The 12567-nt window shown below is 35.8% G+C and overlaps 2 protein-coding genes across 2 annotated transcripts; one reads left to right on the top strand and one right to left on the bottom strand.

Annotated features, from left to right (window-relative positions):
* Window positions 1-2867: 2867 nt before the first annotated feature.
* Window positions 2868-3505, top strand: LOC123914903. The gene is made up of 3 exons (XM_045966063.1): window positions 2868-2946; window positions 3030-3383; window positions 3464-3505. The coding sequence occupies exons 1-3, from the start codon at window positions 2875-2877 to the stop codon at window positions 3503-3505; spliced, it is 468 nt and encodes a 155-aa protein (XP_045822019.1). The 5' UTR covers window positions 2868-2874.
* A 3261-nt stretch (window positions 3506-6766) lies between these two features.
* On the bottom strand, window positions 6767-11533 carry LOC123914902. The gene is made up of 3 exons (XM_045966062.1): window positions 11325-11533; window positions 9266-11132; window positions 6767-8815 (listed from the first exon to the last, which is right to left on the bottom strand). Exons 1-3 carry the CDS (start codon window positions 11531-11533, stop codon window positions 6767-6769), a joined length of 4125 nt encoding a protein of 1374 aa, XP_045822018.1.
* Window positions 11534-12567: the final 1034 nt, after the last annotated feature.

Genomic DNA, 12567 nt, shown 5'->3' with positions numbered 1-12567 from the left:
GAAATTTTTTAGCATTTTTCTACTAACTTTTTTTAATAAAGACACAAAATACCCTTGAAAATGATTATGTGTCAAAAAATGAAATAGGGGCAAATTGGTGATTTCATATGTATCTTCTTTTAATATATTGTAGATTCATATGTATCTTCTTTTAATATGTTGTAGATATATTGTAGATGTTTCCAAAAATATAACAAATCAATTCATATGGCTTAGTGGTAAATATAATAAGGACTGTAACTAAAAGGTTAAGGGCTCAAATCCTGCTGAGAAATGTTAGAAATTTTTTAGCATTTTTCTACTAACTTTTTTTAATAAAGACACAAAATACCCTTGAAAATGATTATGTGTCAAAAAATGAAATAGGGGCAAATTGGTGATTTCTTCTTTTAATGTATTGTAGATGGTTCCAAAAATATAACAAATTAATTCATATGGCTTAGTGATAAATATAATAAGAAGTGTAACTAAAAGGTTAAGGGCTCAAATCCTGCTGAGAAATGTTAGAAATTTTTTAGCATTTTTCTACTAACTTTTTTTAATAAAGACACAAAATACCCTTGAAAATGATTATGTGTCAAAAAATGAAATAGGGGCAAATTGGTGATTTCATATGTATCTTCTTTTAATATATTGTAGATGAATGGACGGACTACTTTTTTCATGTTCAACCAAGGGGTGAATAAAGTAACATGAGGTTGGGAAGAGAATTTATCAAAAAATACTTGTTAGGCCACAACACAACTGGCCCAAAATATAATTAAACAAAGCCCAAAATAAGAAATCGAAATACTTGTTAACAACGCCCAAAATATAATTAATTTTTTCTTATGAAATTAGATTTTATTTTTCTCTTCCTATTTTTTGTATGTGTAGACAAGCAATAAATATAACTTAAACAAACTTAAGGAAGTCGTTACGGTGCATAAGGCATGTTTATGCATCATGCATAAATCTTAGACCAATTTAGTGGTAGCCTAACATAATTTCTTCGTACACCTCAGCCTATTTCGTCATACACCCCCCAACATAATTGCTTCGTATACCCCAGTTCATTTTGTCATACACACCCCCCCTCCAAATATAATTGCTTCGTACACCTCAGCCCATTTCGTCATACACCCCCCCAACATAATTGTTTCGTACACCCCAGCTCTAACACCCTCATTTCCCAACCGATTATCATTAATAAAAAAAATGATTACTTTTTTTTCAAAAGAGGATGTCACTTACTAAAATCCAAAACATAATTTCTATTTAATTAAACATCGCAGCGGAATGAATAAATTTGTCTGAAATACAAACTCTGATTAGACTGAAAAACTCTTAATAATGTCTGAATAATTTTAGAAATAGAATAAAGTGTTGTTTGGATGAAAATAATACATCAAAGTTTCCCAAATGAGGTATTTATGAAATAAAAGAAGTTGAAAATAAAACTAGATGAATTTTCCCCCATGTTACTAGTATCAGAAGAGACGTCTACATGCCAACCTCAAGTATGAGTAAAGGATTTCACCGCGAAATTTAAGGTTCACCCTATACCTGAAAATCTACGATTGCACATCGTAGGGCCAAGCCAACAAATAAAACGTAACAGGGTAAGCACTAATATTCAATAACTGAGATGAATGCAAGCAAAGTAATTAAATAAATAAATATGTAACGATTGGTAAATGCTAATAAAAATGAATCACATAAAACAATACAAAAAGTACAAATAGCAAAGTAACTAAATTTCAAAATCAAATCAAATCAATTCCCAAATGTAGGCTATGTCATAAAAATTCAAAACTCCCTAATACACGTGGTACTAGGGTCGGAGGTCATAAATGTACACTCCTCTGCACGACAACAAATTCGGAAGCCGAGATAAATTGTATCGGTCATTCCTCTGCACGACAACAAATTTGGAAACCGAGACAAATTGTAATCGGTCATTCCACTACACGACAACAAAGGACTTGACACATGAATGAATGCATGGTCTTATTTACACCAAAGACAAATTATTCTCAAATTATCAAACAAAATCAACGCGACAATAACAAATCCACACGACAACAACTCACCAGCTAAAATCTCCAAATTAGAATTGATTCCAATCATAACAACACAACTAGCAGTACATTATAACACACACCAAGTATATTTGTATTCATCAATCATAAATCATGTACCGTAATTATTTTATTATCTTTTTTTACTTTTCAGACACTTCCAAAATTATTCTCCGACAATGCACGTGAGTTTGGTTACAAATTTATTATCCTCGAGGGACCAAAAATTACAACCACTGTACTTCATTTGGACATACCATCAAATGTTTCAGAGAGAATCAAGATTAAAAGAGGCTGGAAAAATTATTGTTACGACAATGATATCAACTTAGGTGATAGATTAAAGTTTGAGTTTCTTGAATATCGAGTTAATGTATGCCGTGTAACCAAGATCTAATTTGTATTTCTATTATTATTTTGTTAACTATTGATTTTCAATTTTAATTTCATGCTATGTTATGTCATGTCAATGTGGTGTTCTAATTGGAAGTTATATTTGGCTATATATTAGGTCTAAATTAGGTATAAATTATATAATGCATTATTTTTTATCATCCACTAACCATAAAATTAACAACTTCTTTTTACGTTCAAAACTCATTATTATTTATACTACCACAAGTGACTTAAAAATTCTGCCACTCAACACCAACAACCTTTTGATTCAATGTCATTATTTTTACAAGTAATGAATTTATGAACTCATTCAATTCTAATAACCACTACCTACAATAACCACTATAATAACCCATTATCAATCATATTTTATTCAACAAACTTTTCAATATACCCTTTCAATAACAACATCCTAACAATGTCATTCAAAAGAAGAACTATCAAGTTTAATGAAAAAGGAGGATTTGTGACTGCAAATATTGTTGGCCAGGTAACTTATTCCAAACAAGTTTTCTAAAAAACAATGTATTATTTGTTTATAAATCACATTTTTCATATGTTTTTCTTTTGTAGCCATTTGGAGAACTTGAACCAACATTCATCAACCAAATTGCTCATGAACTAGATGAAGAAATCATTCTGATTAATCGATATCTATCAGCCCGATTACCTGTGAAATTCAATTGCTCTTTAACTAAACCTTTGATTACTGAGGGATGGGAAGAAATGAGAAAAGTTTTTCGAATTGAGGGAAATCAATTGCTTACAATGACTTATGCAGGGTTTAAACGTTTCATTGTTGATGTTCACCCAGGAGAACTCAATCCAAACGAATTGCCATCATTCCACTCTTTCAAATTTGAAGAAAATGAACCACTTTCTTTTAGTGTCAGACTCACATATTATGAAGCAACAAAATCTCAGTTGGTTAGTATCAAGTTTTATATTTATTAAAATCATTTCACTTTCATCTATAGCTTCAATATTTGTGTTTAATTCATGTGCAGACTTTAAATAAGGAATTTGCAGAATATGTTCGAACAACATGATATGACCATGTAATACTGTGTGGTCCAAATGGTGCTTCAATTGCAACAAAAATCATCAAATACAAAGTTCGATGGTATTATACGGTCAAATTTGGATCTCAATGGAGAAAATTTGTATCCACAAATGGATTTGTTTCTGGTGATGTGCTTAATTTCATGTTTATTGACAAGGAAAAGAACAATGTGATGAGAGTTATCAAGCTGCAAGATTAGTCTCTGGATGCTTAAGAATTACCCCTGATTATGCAACATTATTATCTCTAGAATTTTCAATTTATATTCCAATGTTTCTTGTCTTTTATTATCTCAGTCTCTGTCACTTTTATATTTGTTTAGTGAACTAATTATGCTTAACTATCCCTTTGCAAATTCAAGTTTATTCTACTGCACTTTAATTTGTTGGTATACCTGCTGGTATTTTTATCATGCTTCTTTGAATCAGACATCATATAAGCTTCAATTACATAACACTGCATAAACTTAAAATATATGCTTCATAATCAATTATCAATGCACATACACATTAACACAAACATTACAAATTCAAACACAAAATATCAAAGTACTTATATACACATACAACAAGTTTCATAATAACATTACACTTACCAAATTTATTAAACTGAAGATAAAATCCATAAGATTAGCCTCCTAACATCATAATGGATCATATATTGTTCAAACATTATACATACTACATACTTCAACATTTGCTCCCAACATTTTGACTTAAACTTCACTTCACTTAACATCAGGATATGTACCAATTTTGTAGATGTCGCGGTGATTTTCGGAGATCAAAGCTATTGATTAAACTTTGACTCGCAAAATAAGAAGTCACCACCGAACTTTAATTTATCCAAGGGAAGGGGAAAAGATCGAATAAAACCCACAAATAAACATGCAAAGCTAAAGAAGCAATAAAGCAATAAGCAATGCAATAAGAGATCAAGGTACGGGGGTTGATTATGCAAAGGGAAGGTTGATCACGGTCGTTTCGTGATCAAAATAATTTTAAAATAAGTAGTACAAGGTAGTAACCTTGGTCGTTTCGCAAGGACTCACGATCGGTTTAACAATATTAGAATGAATTTAAAGGTTGCAAATTGGGGGGGTTTTCGATTTGAAAGCAGTAAAGAGATGACGAAATTAATCAATATAAGGGCAATCAATCCATTGGTTTTAGGGAAATCTTGTTTATCATCTATCCTAGGTTCTCAAAAGATTATTCGTTAGTTTATGCTTGGCTGATTATAGAACTAATTTAACAAGCGTAATTCAATTCTATAAAGAATCGTTGATTAAGCATCAACGTGTTCAATTAACTATGGGGATGATCAAGCGTCAACAATAACATAGATAAGATCATAACAATAACTCATTCAGCCCTTTTTACAAGCGAAAAAGCATATATCAATTCCCTATTCAAATCAATTCAACAAGCGATAAACGAATTCGAATAGTTTCAATAGCATGAATATATGAATTTGAAACAGAATAATTAAGCATCAATTGAATCAAACTCATACATAAAATAGGAACACGAAAATTGAATTGATATATGATAAGCATAAACATATGAAATGATATTAAACCGAACCTCAAGAATCAAGAATAAGAATTCCTCACACCAATGGATCGAAAATAAGTTTAGTTCTCCATTCAAGCGGTGGCTGCTAGGGTTTGTTTATTTTTCTCGTGAATAGTGAATGAATCCCTGACCTAGGTCAGGTTTTCGTTTTAATACAGCAAGCAAAATGGGCCATAAAACAATTGGGCCGAAAAACATAAAGTTGTGCTGAAATTAAATTCGTCTGCAACATAGATGCAATTATTTGACACACTTGCGCTCCGAACTGGGTTTTGGCCTCAACATGAAAGATGTAGCTCTTGATCTCAGATTTCCAACGCATCTTCCCGCGCCTCAATCCGATATTTGTAACTCCAGTTATGACCTGCGGACTGGAAGGGTGTCAAAGTGCTATTTATTCATAAATTAAGTGCGAAAATAAAATAAAGTTAGAAATAAACTTAAACATAAAAACACATTAAAATAGTGAAAATAGTAAATTAAACCATAGGAATACACTAGTACAATAGTAGAAGAATGTGCATTAAAATGCACTGATCAAATTCCCCCACACTTGAACTTTTGAACTCCGAGCAAAACTCAAATGAAAAACTTAAAAACAAATCACAAGCAGTCAACATATTCCAGGTTTCAAGCTTCAAACCTTGGGTCAAAATTCAAAGATTGGCACAATTCTTATCTATCAACTTTCAATAATAATCTTGCGTGTGTGTGTGTGTACTGTCTCCCACTGTCAACCAAAGTAATGTCAAGATCCCTCTCTGAAACTACCATTCTAGATGCTAAGCTGTCATTCTTTTCCTATAATTTTGGATTTAACCAGAATTTCAGACTAGGGGGGGCTATTTCTTTTCAAGAGATCCAAAGCTTTTCAACATCAACTCAGGGGCAACTACCTTCAAGCTTTATTATAGTTTATTATTATTTATTGTTTTTAAGCTTTAGGTACTACTCCACCTTTTCACCTGACGGGATCTTACTTGTAATAAGTCCAACCTGTTACTCAGAGTAGAGCATCCTACACAGCACTTGTTCCTCCAGTTTCGGGCACAGGAACTTGTTCCTCTAGTTTCGGGCACAGGAACTTATTATATTCATTATTTTTAGCTCTTAAGCAGTTTCCCTTTTTCTCAATTAATAGCAATGATCGGTCTATCTGTTACTCTAGCCTTTCCCCCACACTTAGTTCTAATCATGCCCTCCATTATATTCAAATTAGAGAACTTAGTCTAAAGAATAAATATTTCAGAGATTTATCTAGACATTACTAAGTTTGACAGTGTTCAAGCAGTTGTGCATTAAGTTGCAAAGACTATCATGTCAAGTATCAAAACAAAAAACTCCAAAAATTTCACTGACCTTATAGCTATCTGCCCTAGCCTTAGAACATGTGACTGCTCATGACAATTTATTTTATTATTATTATTTTATTTTATTTTATTTTAAAAAAAAAAAAAAAACAAAAATGTAAATGTAAAATGTCCCTCCCACACTTAAAACAGACAGTGTCCGCAATGTAATAATAAACACAAAGTGAGAGTGCACCCGTGGCCTAATGGATAAGGCGTTTGACTTCTAATCAAGCGATTGCTTTACCAAAAAAAAAAAAAAAAAAAAAAAAAAAAAAAAAAACACAAAGTGAGAGTAAAGGAAGGAACACACCCGAGGGGCTAAGGTGTAGCGGCTGGGGTGTAGGACGGCTCGTCCAAGGAGAGCTCTTCAACAGGTACTATATTAGGCATCGAACTGTCATGGAACAGCTTTAGCCGCTGTCCATTTACTTTGAAGACTTTGCCGGTACCTGTACTTTTTATTTCCATAGCACCAGAAGGAAAAACATTAGTAACAACAAAGGGGCCAATCCATTTTGATCGAAGTTTCCCAGCCATAAGCTTAAGGCGGGAGTTAAACAATAAAACCTGTTGGCCCACAGAAAATTCCTTCCTAGAAATCATTTTATCATGGAAGTGCTTAGTTTTCTCTTTATAAATCCTAGAGCTTTCATAAGCCTCTAATCTAAGCTCTTCCAGCTGTTGTAATTGGAGTTTTCTTTCAATACCTGCTTGTTGCAACTCAAAATTACAACTTTTCACCGCCCAATAAGCACGGTGTTCTACCTCAACAGGAAGATGGCATGCCTTACCAAAAACAAGTCGATAAGGAGACATCCCAATGGGTGTCTTGAAAGCTGTTCTTTGAGCCCAAAGTGCGTCTTCTAGACGACGACTCCAGTCCTTCCTGTTTGGCTGCACCATTTTCTCTAAAACCTGTTTGATCTCCCTGTTTGAGATCTCAGCTTGCCCATTCGTCTGAGGGTGATATGCAGTAGAGACTCTGTGCACAACTCCATACTTTCGGAGCAAAGCTTCCATGGTGCGGTTGCAGAAATGAGTGCCTTGGTCACTAATGATAGCTCGCGGTATTCCAAACCTACAAAAGATATTAGACCTGACAAAATCTGCAACAACTCTAGAATCATTAGTGGGGATAGCTTCCACCCACTTTGAAACATAATCAACAGCAAGCAAAATATAAAGAAAACCAAATGATACGGGAAAGGGACCCATGAAGTCGATTCCCCATACATCAAAAACCTCACAGAAAAGCATAGGCTGCTGAGGCATTTCACTCTTGCGAGTGATGTTTGTACCTGCTATTTGGCACTCTTTACAAGTGCGGTAAGTCTCATAAGCATCCTTAAAAATAGTTGGCCAATAGAAACCTGAATCGAGTACTTTTCTCGCAGTTCTTTGCGGACCAAAGTGTCCACCGACTTGAGATGCATGAGAAAATTTCAAAATAGATTCAATCTCATTGTCGGGGACACATCTTCTGATTACCTGATCACTACCAAACTTCCATTGATATGGATCATCCCAAACATAATATTTGGCATCACTCTTGATTTTATGAACCTGTGATCTCGATGCACCTGTAGGAAAAACACCAGCAACAAGAAAATTAACAATGTCAGCAAACCAAGGTGTAATACCATGTAAAAGAAACAACTGCTCATCAGGAAAGTCATCCTGAATAGGAAAAGGATCTTCATCTCTCTCTATCCTGCTCAAGTGGTCAGCCACTAAGTTCTCAGCTCCACTTTTGTCTTTAATCTCTACATTAAACTCTTGGAGCAACAACATCCATCGGATCAATCTCGGTTTTGCATCCGGCTTCTTCAGCAAGTACTTTAAAGCTGCATGGTCAGTAAAAACAACAACCTTGGAACCTAGCAAATAAGATCTGAATTTATCAAGAGCAAAAACAATAGCTAGCAGTTCTTTTTCAGTGGTAGTGTAATTTGACTGTGCAGAATCTAAAGTCCTAGAAGCATAGTAAATAACATGGGCAGCCTTGTCAATTCTTTGTGCAAGGACAGCTCCAACAGCATAATTAGAAGCATCACACATAAGCTCAAAAGGGAGGGTCCAGTCAGGGGGCTGGATTATGGGAGCGGAGGTCAATACTTTCTTCAAGAAGTCAAACGCTTGTTTGCACTTGTCATCGAAGCTGAAAGTGACGTCATTCTTCAACAAGTTTGACAGCGGAAGAGCTATCTTGCTGAAATCCTTGATGAAACGCCTGTAAAAACCTGCATGACCAAGAAAAGAACGAATCTCGCGAACGCAAGAGGGGTAAGGCAGTGTAGAAATCACATCAATCTTAGCAGGGTCAACAGAAATTCCTTTTTCAGAAATAATGTGACCAAGAACAATTCCCTGCCTAACCATAAAATGACATTTTTCATAATTTAAAACAAGGTTAGTCTCGATGCATCTTTCTAATATCAAGCTTAAACTGTTCAAGCATGCATCAAAAGAGGAACCATAGACAGTGAAATCGTCCATAAAGACTTCCATGCAGTTTTCAATGAAATCAGAAAAAATGCTAATCATGCATCGCTGGAAAGTGCCAGGAGCATTGCAAAGACCAAAGGGCATCCTCCTGTAAGCAAAAGTACCGAAGGGACAAGTAAAAGTGGTCTTCTCTTGATCTTCCGGTGCAATATGAATCTGAAAATAACCTGAAAAACCATCAAGAAAACAATAATGTGATTTACCAGCTAGCCGTTCAAGCATTTGGTCAATGAACGGTAAAGGGAAGTGATCCTTTCTCGTAGCCTGGTTCAATCTCCTGTAATCAATACAAACTCGCCAGCAGTTCTGAACTCTAGTGGGAACAAGTTCATTTTTTTCATTTTTCACCACTGTAAGTCCAGATTTCTTAGGTACAACCTGCACTGGGGTTACCCACTTACTGTCAGAGATAGGATAAATTATACCTGCTTGCAAGAGTTTGGTTACCTCCTTCTTCACAACATCAAGAATCAAAGGATTAAGCCTCCTTTGGGGCTGCCTTACTGTTTTGGATCCATCCTCAAGTAGAATCCTGTGCATGCACATCGATGGACTAATACCTGGAAGGTCGGCTAATGTCCACCCGATTGCTTTCTTGTGCTTCTTAAGAACCTGCAAAAGTTTGTGTTCTTGATCGAAATCAAGGTTAGAAGAGATAATAACAGGGAGTTTTTCATTACTCTCCAAGTAAGCATATTTCAGGTTCTCGGGGAGCACTTTTAGCTCTAAGGACGGGGGCTGCTCGATGGATGGAATGCTTGGGGCAGCCGGGATATCAAGAGCATCAACTGCAAAAACAGCTTCGTCGGTAACAATTTCACTTGTAGGAAATGTATCAGCCTGTAGGGCAGCATCAATCTCAGCACATACAACACAAAGGTTAGTGTCAGTACAATCAGAACATAAATAAATATCATCAAAACCAGCGAGAGAAGGAAAATCAATGGAAAATAATTCAGAACAAGTGTCATCAACTAATCCAGAGATTAACTCAATGTGAAAAATGGAATGCTCCTCCAAGGGATGTTTCATGGCGTCAAAAATGTTGAATTTTGCGACAATGTCACCAAATTCCATGGACATGGTTCCATCGTCAACATCAATTTTCGTTTTCGCCGTTTTCATGAACGGTCTGCCTAAAATGATGGGAGCTCTGCTTGTCTTGGTTTCTCCTTCCATGTCTAAAATATAAAAATCTGCTGGAAAAATCAAATCGTTAACTTGAACAAGAACATCATCGACAACCCCGGCGGGTCGAGCGTTGCTCCTGTTCGCCAATTGAATGATTAAACCTGTATGCTGCAAAGGGCCAAGACAAAGGTTATTATAAACAGAAGTAGGCATAACATTAATGCCTGCTCCCAAATCAAGCATGCAATTCTCAAATTTACTATCCCCGATGGTACAAGGAATAGCAAATGTCCCTGGATCCTTCTGCTTTTGTGGCAGAACCTGAGTAGTGAGGGCTGAAACATTTTGCTCGCCTACAACCTTTTCAGATGATTGTTTGGGCTGAATAAAGGCAGAAATATTTCGTCCTAAGTTCACTCCTTCACTTCCCTTAATCCTCCTCTTGTTGGTGCACAAATCCTTCAGAAACTTAGCATACTTGGGAACCTGCTTTATAACATCAAGTAGCGGAATGTTTACCGCAACTTTTCGGAAAACATCCAATATTTCTCTTTCTTTGTCTTCCTCCTCAATTCTTTTATTTTTCAGAACTCTATGTGGGAAGGGGACTGGTGGCACATACTCTTTTTCTTTATTTTTTTCAGTTTCGACCACAGCAGGAGAAAGTTCAGAAGGAGAAAGTTCAGAAGTTACCTCAATGATTTTTTTACCTTTTTCAGGGGCAGGTTCTATAACCTTTCCGGACCTCAAAGAAATAGTGCTCACATTGGCATTAGGACCATTCGGATTGACAACTGTCTGGGCTGGAAGTTGATTCGAACCTTGAGCTTGCATGTTATTTATTTGAGTAGCAAGCTGTCCCATCTGTGTGTTCAAGGTCTGAATGCTAGCATCGGTCCTTTGTTGGAACTGGAGGTTGTTCACGGACATTTGTTTAACAAGATCCTCTAAGGATGGTCCGGAAGGTGTAGAGGCAACAGCTTGAGGTGGATTCTGTTGTTGGCTGGTTTGTGGGTTTCCATATCGAAGGTTGGGATGGTTCCTCCAACTGGGATGATATTTGTTGGTGGACAGGTCAGGAGTGTTGTTGTACCGGTTTTGGTTGTAAAGGTTGGCTGCATAAGCTTGTGGCAGCTCAGTAATGGACTCGTCTCTCAGAATGGGACAAGTGTCGGTCGGGTGCTCAGGAGAGGTACAAATACCTCACAAAGTTGTTGTTTGAGGTTTTACTAATGCCAACTATTTGACTAAGGTGGTGAGGTCGTCAAGTCTGGTCTCTAGAGCTTTGTTGGAAGAAACCTGCATTTGATTCACGCTTTGAACAAAATTGTCTCTAGTGGTAAACTGTTGAGAATTAAGAGACATATTTTCAATGAGGGCTTTGGCAGCGGCTGGAGTTTTATCGACTAGTGCTCCACCACTAGCAGCATCAAGAATGTTCCTGTCCATCGGTAACAACCCCTCATAAAAGTATTGGATGAGGAGTTGCTCGGTAATCTGGTGTTGAGGGCAGCTGATCAGTGCATTTTAATGCACATTCTTCTACTATTGTACTAGTGTATTCCTATGGTTTAATTTACTATTTTCACTATTTTAAGGTGTTTTTATATTTAAGTTTATTTCTAACTCTATTTTATTTTCGCACTTAATTTATGAATAAATAGCACTTTGACACCCTTCCGGTCCGCAGGTCATAACTGGAGTTACAAATATCGGATTGAGACGCGGGAAGATGCGTTGGAAAGCTGAGATCAAGAGCTACGACTTTTATGTTGAGGCCAAAACCCAGTTCGGAGCGCAAGTGTGTCAAATAATTGCGTTTATGTTCCAGACGAATTTAATTTCAGCACAACTTTATATTTTTCGGCCCAATTGTTTTAAGGCCCGTTCCATGTATTATTTAAACCGAAAAAAAGGCAGCTAGGGTTATTTCATTCTGATTTCACGAGAAACCAATCCCCAGAGCAGCCACTACCTTCATGGAGAACTAAACTTATTTTCAATCCATTGGTGTAAGGAATTTTGTTCTTGATTCTTGAGGTTCGGTTTTATTATCAATTCATATGTTTATGCTTATCATATATCAATTTTCGTGTCTCCTTCTTTATGTATGAGTTTGATACAATTGATGCTTAATTATTCTGTTTCATATTCATACTATCGAGACCATTCGAATTCATTCATCGCTTGTATAAATTAATTTGAATAGAAATTGATATATGCTTTTTCGCTTGTAAAAAGGGGCTGAATGAATTATTGTTATGATTTTATCTATGTTATCGGTGACGCTTGATCATCTCCATAGTCAATTGAACACGTTGGTGCTTAATCAACGATTCTTTATAGAATTGATTTTCGCTTGTTAAATTAGTTCCATAATCAGCCCAGCATAAACTAACGAACAATCTTATGAGAACCTAGGATAGATGATAAACAAGATTTCCTAAAACCAATGGATTGATTACTTTCACATTGATTAAATT

Source organism: Trifolium pratense, linkage group LG3, assembly GCF_020283565.1.
Source record: "Trifolium pratense cultivar HEN17-A07 linkage group LG3, ARS_RC_1.1, whole genome shotgun sequence".
Taxonomy (NCBI): Eukaryota; Viridiplantae; Streptophyta; class Magnoliopsida; order Fabales; family Fabaceae; genus Trifolium; species Trifolium pratense.
The sequence above is the reverse complement of the archived record's forward strand: the minus strand, read 5'-3'. Positions and strand labels throughout refer to the sequence as shown.